At 44.9% G+C, this 9,993-nt stretch overlaps 1 protein-coding gene across 1 annotated transcript; it reads right to left on the bottom strand.

The window, feature by feature from the left end:
- Window positions 1–3,814: 3,814 nt before the first annotated feature.
- LOC103810977 (sulfotransferase 6B1-like) lies at window positions 3,815–8,327 on the bottom strand (the record flags this gene model as incomplete). The annotated part of the gene is made up of 6 exons (XM_009083909.1): window positions 3,815–3,945; window positions 4,905–5,061; window positions 5,476–5,570; window positions 5,977–6,103; window positions 7,649–7,738; window positions 8,188–8,327. Coding segments are annotated over 6 exons (740 nt in total), but the record flags the coding sequence as incomplete, so codon positions are not given.
- Between the last annotated feature and the right edge of the window lie 1,666 nt (window positions 8,328–9,993).

Genomic DNA, 9,993 nt, shown 5'->3' with positions numbered 1-9,993 from the left:
CCACATCTGTGTCTTTGGAACCTTAAAAATAATATGTAAGAATTATTTCTATGGTGGGAGAATTCAGGGCTAAAGTGTTCACATAACTACTTTTCTGGTGGAAAGACATAAATAACACAGTGTCAGAAAATGGAGTTTCTGCCAAACACAGGGTCAAATTCTAAGTTTCTGTTCATTGCCAAAAAGTTAGGCTCATTTTAGCTATAACTGTTTTAACCTGTACACACTAGTAATCAGAACATCTTTCTAGGCAATAGAAAGGACCTCTCCCATTCATAAAGCTGTGAAGTACACATCCCAGGATCACATGTAATAGGAGAAGTGAAAATGGCTTTATCTTTGATGTTCTAGATCTGATATGAAAAAAAAACTGAAGCAAGAAACTGAGTGGCTAGGAAAAAGATGTTAAATACCCATAAAAATATTTTTAACATTTTTTAAATTGTCAATATTGTTTTAAAAATAATGAATGTACACCTTAGCTAGTAACTTGTTCCTTGACAAAGATATAAATTCCGCATGTTTCAAATAATGAATTAGTTTCTTGCTAAAACAACCTGAGGGAATGCAATAAACCTGAAATGATCACCACTGGATTTTAGGTTCAATTCCTCTGACAGAAACAAGTCCAGTTTCCCTCCCAGACTAAAAGACTGTGACTTCCAGCATGTCTACAATCACTGCTGCCCCTGTCCAGGTATGGGGGGAGAGGAATGCTGTATGTCAGTGCATGTGGAGTGCTCCTCTACCTTGTTCCCTTTCAGTGGGTCCCCAGGGGGTTGCCCATTTGCCTTGCTGTGCCTGCCCTGCACTGAGTGAAAGAGAGCCCTGAGCTGGGAAAGTCTTCTGGAGCATGGGGGCATGACCCAGCAGGCAAGAAGCCTGCAGCGAGGGCAGATATTAGACGTGTGAAAGAAGCAGAAAATGACAGAGCCAAGCCTCTGAAGCAACAGAAAAATTCTTTCTTAGTGACCCAGAGGCACCAAGGGTGAGGTTGTGCAAGACAGCTGGGACAATCTGACAGCTTGCTGCCACTGAAAGTGTGTGTTTCATGCTGCTTCAAAAAGCTGGGGGTGTCAGACAAATACAAGAGCTCATGCAAAAGAAAGAACAGGCAACTGCAGTCAGCAGAGGGAAGCAAACCTAGCCTTTGGGGCAGCCATGAGCTCAAATTTCTCAGGAATATTCAGCCTTTGTGGGGACTAATGCAACCCAAAATGTCACAAAATGTTGCTGCACTGAGACAAAGAACTGTGAGGGAAAAGATCTGTTATATTATTATGTTCCCACTCAGAAGCAACTGAGTTTCTGTATTTTAAATATTGATTGTCCTATTTTAGCAAAAGGCAACATTTAGAAGTTTACAGCCCTGTGGGTCATTATGGTGTGTTCCCTGTAAAGAGAAGGTCTAGTTAGGCTCATATCTTAGTTTTAGATAACTCGAGATCTGTCTCAATTAGTTTAAAGAGATCCTAGTCTGGATTATTTGGGATGAAAGAGGCCAGGGTACAGTTCCCCAAGGAAATTTGAGGGGGCATTTGTCTTTGTCATGGATGAGTGAAGGCAGCAAAAACCTACTGCCTATGGTTGCAAGAGAGTGTGGCTCTGTAGACAGCACTTTATCACTTCACATTCGGAAATTTATAATTGCCTCTCCAAAGCCTACATACAATCTCAGGAAAGGCATTTTACACAGGAAATGGAAAACTAATCTATATGAAAATGCTATAACAAACTGGTTTCAGATTAAATCAAAAAGATTTCCTCTTAGCCTTACTTTGAAAAGGCACAAGTAGGGCAGGACATGAAGTTGATATTGATCTTCTGGAAGTGAATTTTTCATTTGTGGTTAGGCTTGTTCCCTTATTCAGCTCCTTGCAGACACTGAGATTGCACACTGATTTCTGTTATCTAGAAAAATAGCTTTGGATATCACCATGTAGGAAATAGTAAAGGACAAATAGTAATGTATTACATTAATAGGGGTGACTTGATCAGTCTCTAAAACTACCTGAAAGGAGTTCAGAGCCAGCCTCTTCTCCCAAGCAACTAGTGACATGACAAGAGGACACAGTCTCAAGCTGCACCAGGGGAGGTTTAGGTTAGACATTAGGAAGAACTTCTTCACAGAAAGGGTGATTAGACTCTGAAATGGACTGTCCAGGGAAGTGGTGGAGTCACCATCCCAGAGGTGTTTAAGGAAAGACTGGACATGGCACCTAGTGCCATGGTCTACTTGACATGATGGTCTTAGGTCATAGGTTGGACTTGATGATCTCAGAGGTCTTTTCCAAACTGACTGATTCTGTGATTCACATGGGCAGTTCTTGCCCAGACATTTAGAAAGTCTGACCAGGAAGGAGACTGTGAGTGGCCCATCAGAGCTGAATCTGTGGCACTCCTCATTATTCCTGTCAGAGGGACATGGGACAGGGTCCAGCAGCCAGAGTCCATTCAACTCTCCAGCCAGGTGCAGGACAATCAGGGGCTCTGGGGCAGCCCCAGTCATCAGACACTTCCCCGGAGAAGGTGATGGGCTGAGGATGGGCTGGGATATGGTTCTGTGGATGGGTCCAGCTTGTCAGAGCTGGTGGCTAGACAGGGCACTTTGAGGAGCTGGAGACTGACCATGCTGCAGCATCACTGGAGCAGGGGCTGACAGCCCTGGGGTCTGACATGGGATCCTGAGCTAATGGCATGGTAGAGGCAGTCTCAAGGAGCTGTTTGGAGACAATCAGCTCTTTACAGGGCCATAATGATTTCCCAGTTTTGTTAATTACATTTTTGATTGCTACTTGCTCAGTTTTTAAACTTAGTTCAGTGTAAGAGCCCTGCCGATAGATCTGTCTGGGAATACGGCAGAGGAATCCCTCTTCCAAGGACGTGAATTCCCTTTCCAGGCAGAATTGACCTTTCCTTAGCTCTTCTGGTTTCCCAAAAGAGTGGTTATGACAAGAGGTCATGTAGCAAGTTCTGCATAGATGTAGCAGGGACATCAACACCAGCAGTGAGGGTATGGAAAACTTACCTATGTAACATAAATGTATTTATTGTGGAATAAATGCCACTTTGATAGTTTAGCTACAGGGTCATCAAGAGGCTTCTTTCCCCCAGTCCTCCCATTTGAATGCCATGGTTCTTCCTACTTGCCACTTAACTTCTCAGAGAGGCCAATGGGAGCAAATCAGTTCAGAAAACATATAGCTGTTCATTACTTAAGATTTCATGGCTGTAAGAGCTTGATAAGTCTCACCCTGCACCAATATGTGTGGAGTTTGCCAAAGTGTGGAAGGCTTTTATTATATGTCAGCACCATGGTGGCCATGACAGATGGCTATCATGACATCAGTTTAAACCCAGACTATCATGTTATCCCTGTACACAGACCTCAGGGGTTCAGACCCACACCACATATCCATGTCAAGTCTACTGTGTGCCAGAAGGAGAGGCTCTACTTTGGTCCCTCTGTCTCATGACTGAGCACCACAGGAGCCTTATTCACTATTTCGGGCCATGAAGCAGACACAGGAACACCACCAGAGTGCTGCTATGATGTCTGTGCACCATCTCCCTCCTGAAAGGATGCCAGCCAGAATACTCGAGGTATACAAATATTTTATTTGGTTACATCAAGTAAAGCACATGCCCTGGACCCAGGACACACCTAAGAATTACCACCCAAATGCTTGGAGGTGCTGGGTGATTGTCAGAGGGTGTCTCTCTTCTATCATGGCAAGGAAAAATGGAAACTGTCCACCTTAGGGGAATCATCTCTGGAGCATGACTTGCTGTTGTGCTGGTCATCAGCATATTTTCAGGCCTTGCAGTACACATCATATTTTATCTTTGCTGCCATCTTTGTTCCTCCCAGGGAATCTTCAAATTTTCGGTACATTTCTTCATTCTGAGCTTTAGTGAAGAGTTCTTTCCAGTTCCCAACAACCCCTGTATACAACAAGTACCAAAAACTGAAGGTAGATGCTCCTGAGACAAAATAATACCTAGGCAGCAATGGGACAGAGTCACTGCCTACAAAAGGCAGGAAGATTCTGATTTATTCCCAAGAGACCTGATTGCCTGGGAGAGGCAAGGTAGCAAAGATCAGAAGCAAAGGCTGTAGCCAGAACACAGGGAGCAGTGCTGGTGGGCTACCTACATGCTTTCTCTCCCCAGTGGGTATTTCCAAGGTGGTTTCACAAAGGAAGGGGATTAAAGAAAGTCCATATCCCCAGTATTCAGAAATCAAAGACTCTTCATGCCACAGGGAGCAGCTGGACTGCCAGAACTCTGACCCTGGCCCCAGGTTTGTGAGGGATCATCTCTGGGTGACCACTGACATGTCGATTGAGAAGAGATATATTGAGCTCTCACTGAGTAGGTAACAAGAAGATGCCTATGAGCCATCAGAGCAGTAAGCAATGCATTCCCTTGAGGTTCAAGAGACTCTTGTCCCATTAGCACAGCTCCACCCACAGGGTACTCATTAAGTGACATGCGCAGCCTTATCACCTGAACACCAGGCAACAGCCACACCATAAGCCCTCTGCAAAGAGTAACCATACAGCCCAGGAAGATTTGGTGCATAATTGTTGGCATAACCTCACCAGTGTTGGTCCTCACATTTGCACCTCACTTACTGGGGCTGCTACACACAAAAAAAAAAGAGCAACATGGAAGCAATAACTGAGGACATTAATCCTGGAACTCTCATAAGTTTCTCACAAACAGACCCCAAATCCCATCAATGGCAGAAGCTTATTGTACAGGATGCCATTGGAGTGAACTCACCCACACTTGTCCTGCTTAGACAGTCCAGTGAGTTCATGGCTAAGTGAGGAAACACACTCAGAACTCCTTCTGGAAGTCTGTTTTATAAGGTAGATTCACCATTTGCAGAGACTTACCCTTCCGGAAGAGGATATCCCCAAACTTGCCATGGGTTTCACTGGATTTTTCTTTCATAGCTTTGAAGCTGGTCTTTTTGGCAATTCTGGAAAAATCTTCCTCACACAGGGAGAATCCAAAGAAGGCAGCAATCTTTTTCATCCCCAGTACCTGGTCCTGCCCAAAGGAACATAGCACAGAGGTGAAACCAAAAGATTTGACACTGTGGCTGTGATACGGAGCCAGCTCCCAGTGGGAAGCCCAGCAGAGGAGGCTGTTTCCCACAATGTCACCAAGGAATTCTAAGAGCTCTAAGAGAGAGGAAACCCACACATGATGGCCTCAGTTTCAAGGCCTTTTCTTCTTTCCCAAAAAGCAGCTGTGACTCTGCCAGATATGACTCCTTTTACAAACAGGCAATGCTATCCTCCTCCTAACCCCTATGGGCCTCCCCTAGAGTAGCTCATAAAGGCACCTCCTTCTAAAGGGGCAGACAGGTTTGACTCAAGAGTTTCTACTTCCCCACACCCATACATATCAGGAGGGATGTACAGCACACTCATCAAAGGAGAGCTGGGTGAAATGCCACACCTCTTTGAGTTCCTCGTAGCTTATTGTCATGACCCTCTCATTGTCGATGTATTTGTTCCATTCCAAAAGGTGGTCAAAGTAGGATCCCCAGGTCACTGCAAACAAAGTAGAGGCAAAGTTGTGTACAGTACTCCCCACAACATACTCTTAACAAAATCAGAGGAGTTAGCCCAAACAGCTCTCTAAGTATGGCACTAGAATGGTGAAGTGGTGACCAGCTCAACACGTCTGTTCTTTCTCCTCAGACCAGTACTGGATGTCCCAGCTCCAGCACTGGGTAGCACCAGAAAACTCAGGCTAAAGCTTTCTCATTATTTCTCTGTTCTAGCTTAGAGACAAAACCCTGATTTTCTGGTACTCCCTGTTTCTGCCATAACATAGGCCTATCTGCCTGTTCTGGGAGTGGCTTGGCAAGGTACGTCAGAGTGGGATTCCAATGCATGGGGCCCTGTGTATGTCCCTCATAAAAGGAAGAATGCCGTAGTATGCAGGGTAAAGTACATTTCCCATTCATGAAGTCTGCAAAGTAGCCATCCCAGGAAGCGAAGGACGGCAGCACTGGCATGCTGTTGCAGAAATGGTAATAGGAGACAGCCGTGTCTTTGGGGTTCCGAACTAGCACAAGGATCTAGAGGACGAAAACACATAGTTTGGTTATGATTTCCTGGTCGACCAAAATATCACCTTCTCAACACATCACATAGAATCACAGAATCATTTAGGTTGGAAAAGACATCTAAGATCAAGTGTAACTGTTAACCAAGCACTGCCAAGTCCACTAATAAACCATGTCCCTAAGCATCACATCTACACATCTTCTAAATACCTCCAGAGATGGTGACTCAACCACCTCAATGGCAGCCTGTTCCAAAGCTAAACAATCCTTTCCATGAAGAAATTTTTAATAATATGCAATCTAAACCTCCCAAAGAGCAACTTGAGGCTATTTCCTTTAGTCCTAACTGTTGTTACTTGTGAGAAGGGACCAATCCCCATATGACTACAACCTCCTTTCTGGTAGTTGTAGAGTGTGATATGGTCTCCTCTGAGCCTCCTTTTCTCCAGGCTAAACAACCCCAGCTCCCTCAGCCACTACTCTTAAGTCTTGTGGTCTAGACCCTTCACTAGCCTCATTGCTCGTCTTTGAACATGCTTCAGCACCTCATGTCCTCCTTGTAGTGAGGGGGCCCAAACTGAACACAGTACTCAAGATGCTGACTCACTAGTGCTGAGTACAGTGGGACAATCACTTCCCTGGCCACACTGTTTCTGATACAACCCAGGATGCCATTGGTCTTCTTGGCCACCTGGGCACACTGCTGGCTCATGTCCAGTTGGCTGTCAACCAACACCCCCATGTCATTTTCTACCAGATAGCTTTCCCACCACTCTTCCCCAAGCCTGTAGCACCTGCCTGGGGTTGTCATGACCTGGTACTTACTTACCGTATTGAACCTCATACAACTGGCCTCAGCCCATCATCTATTCAGATCACTTTGCTGAGCCTTCCTACCCTCCAGCAGATCAACACTCCTGCCCAACTTGGTGCTGTCTGCAAACTTACTTGCCCACTAAAATCCACGAGATCATACAATGTTGGTCTAATTCCTGTTCTTGAGCAAGGAATCAGAGCTTTGGCAGGCTACTTGCTGCTAATGTGAGCTTCAGGCTGAAAACAAGAAGCTTTACAATGATGCCCTTGAAACACAGTTATGATCCACTTTCAATCCAGAGACATGAGCTCATTGGCTACTGAACAGGAGAGCCACAAGCAATCTGTAGATGTACCCTAGCTTCTCTCTGCAGCAATTCCCATTTAAAATTATCTTAGCCCCAGCCTGTGGTGGCCTTCACACAGGTACTCTGGTCTTGGAGGCAAGTTAAACCAAACAGAATTACGCCTTGCCTTGCTCAGCCTTCTGACTCAAAACTGGAATCATCTTTCTGAAGTAGATCTGAAGCAGCTGTAACACCCAGCAACAAGCTCACCAATAGCTACCTCTTGAGTCAGCAGACTGTTGCTGGGAGATGATGTTTATTCACAGACTTAGCAAAGAGTGCTGTCTCTTCAACCTTGGAAAAGTGTCGGTGTATTGATCAATTCAGGGGAAAATGCAGAAAACACATCTCACACAGCTTCAAAGCTGTCGCAGTGTGATGCAAGAAGACTCACCTTAGCCTTGCTTTGGAAAATGGATGGAGGCAGGAGATGAGGTGTCAGATGGGTTACTATAATTCTTCTGGAAGGCAGTTTCTTCATCCTCTTTAAAGAAAGTGGGAAGAAATGTGAAAAGATGGAAATAGCTTATTCAGTGACATGTGCCTTTTCAGAAATTGTGGGTTATAATAAAAGGTGAGACTAGAGAATAAGGATTATTTCCCTTGGAAAATCCAGAGGAATGCACTGGTATTGTAGGCTTCTGCCAGCCTCTGCCACCAAGCATCATTTCCTGAGGACAGGCCACCCAAGAGAAAGGTCTTACTGACCAGAACCACTGGGTCCAGGGCAGGAGCACCCTGTGGCTTCTCAGCCCCGTCTGCCCTCTGAGGCCCTTGCATTGGGACACCAAGGGCAATAGCACGTGCTACTTGTGCAGACCCTAACTGTTGTAAAGTCTCTAGGTTCTCCATTAGCCTCTGAGATCAGCTATTGTCTTTCAGCTATTACTACCTGGAAGAAGAGCAGTGCCAATATTTTCAGTCCCTGCTTACCTCATATACCCCAGGATCTCCAAATTCTAGGCGCGGAAATGTCTCTAGCTTTTTTTCAGCATTTATTCTCTCTTTCATTTCCTCTTCTGTATATTTGGCATCTGCCAACTCCTTCACCATTCGTTCAAGCCAGTTGGTTCCTGAAAGGGTAAAGACACCAGTATCATATCTATTCAACTGCCCCTTTTCATATAAACCTGGATGACAGGATATCCTGTAAAACTGGTTCCATGTGAACCAGTTTGGCTCTATATTGTGCCTTAGTCTTTCAACAAGTGTGCATGGTAGTTTTGGCTGCCATGGAAATAATGTTCCCCATAGTAGCTGGTATGGGACTAGGCTTTGGATTTGTGCTGAAAACAGTGTTGTTAACACAGAGTTGTTTTAGTTATTGCAAGGCAGTGCTTACATAGTGCCAAGGCCTTTTCTGCTTCTCACACTGACCCACCAGAGTAGGATGAAGGTGCACAAGAAGTTAAAAGGGGATACAGCTGGGACAGCTGATCCCAGCTGACTCCAAGAATATTCTATACCATATGGAGTCATGCTGAACAATGAAAGCTGAGGGAAGAATAAGGAAAGGAGGTCACTGAGTTATGGCGCTTTTATTCCCAAGTCACTGTTACGTGTGATGAACCCTGGAGATGGCTGAATGTTCTCTCTGCCACTGGGATAGAGTGAATTCCTTGTTTTGCTTTGCTTGCACACGTTTTTTCCTTTAGGTACTTAATTGTCTTTATTTCAACCCACTACTTCTCTCACTTTTACAATTCTGTTTCTCTCCTGTATCCCACCAGGGGTGAAAGAGTGAGTGGCCCTGGGGGAATGAGTTGCTGGCTGGGGTTAAATCATGACACTAGGCAATAATCAACACGGATATGCCAAAAACCAACAGGGACAGAGCTATCAAGCAGATACTGTGAAGTGCTACCCTGCTCACTTCAGAAGCACATCCCATCCATCTGTGGAAGCAGAAGCAGACCTTTATTGCTCTCTACAACTCTTGCACGTTTTTTGGTTACCTCAGACTACTCCCTGCAGAAATTACTCAAGAGCAGTGGTGCCCTCAGCACAGGACAAACTTAGTCATCCCTTGGCTGTTTCTGCTCTCTTTCCACAATGTTGTCTTTGGGAACATTGTTGGCTTCTCCCAACCAGCTTCAGTTTATCATCTCTTCATGATCAACAGAGCTTGGCCTCTTTCCTAATTCCCAGCTAGGTTTCTGTAACTGGCAGCTGAAGGGGTCATCAACCAAACCACCAGACCATCAAGATCCTGTCACCATCTTTGCACCAGGCTTAGCTGTCTTGGCCTCTGCAAACTGGCAAAACTGCTTTGTGAGTGACTGGGCTTGGAGGGCCAAATCTCAGGTTTCAACTAGTACCTCCTGTGGTGTGTAGGTGGATTCTCATACATTTAAATAATTTCTTCAATGCACAGCTCTACAGGATGCACACAAAGGGGATGTGATAAGGATCAACAGTTCCTCTTTTTCTGCAAATGACCTATTAAGATATTTCTTTAAAGTGAATAGGGAAAAAGGGGGGGCAGGGAGGAATCTGAAATGCCCTTAGCAAAAGAGAGAGAAAATACCTAAATACATGGTGGAATCCATGTCTTTCTCTTCATTTAAATACAACGGAATCACCTGCATCCTGCAATGCAGTAAGTCTATGGAAAGAAGCAATTCTTCTGCTCTCATTAGAAGGATACATTCCCTGTATTGCCCTTTCAGACAGTAGGGTAACAACATACTTTCTTGTATTAATAAGCATGGTCAGATGTCCTGGTTTTAGCCAGGATGG

Source organism: Acanthisitta chloris, unplaced genomic scaffold (assembly GCF_000695815.1).
Source record: "Acanthisitta chloris isolate BGI_N310 unplaced genomic scaffold, ASM69581v1 scaffold9961, whole genome shotgun sequence".
Classification (NCBI taxonomy): domain Eukaryota; kingdom Metazoa; phylum Chordata; class Aves; order Passeriformes; family Acanthisittidae; genus Acanthisitta; species Acanthisitta chloris.
The sequence above is the reverse complement of the archived record's forward strand: the minus strand, read 5'-3'. Positions and strand labels throughout refer to the sequence as shown.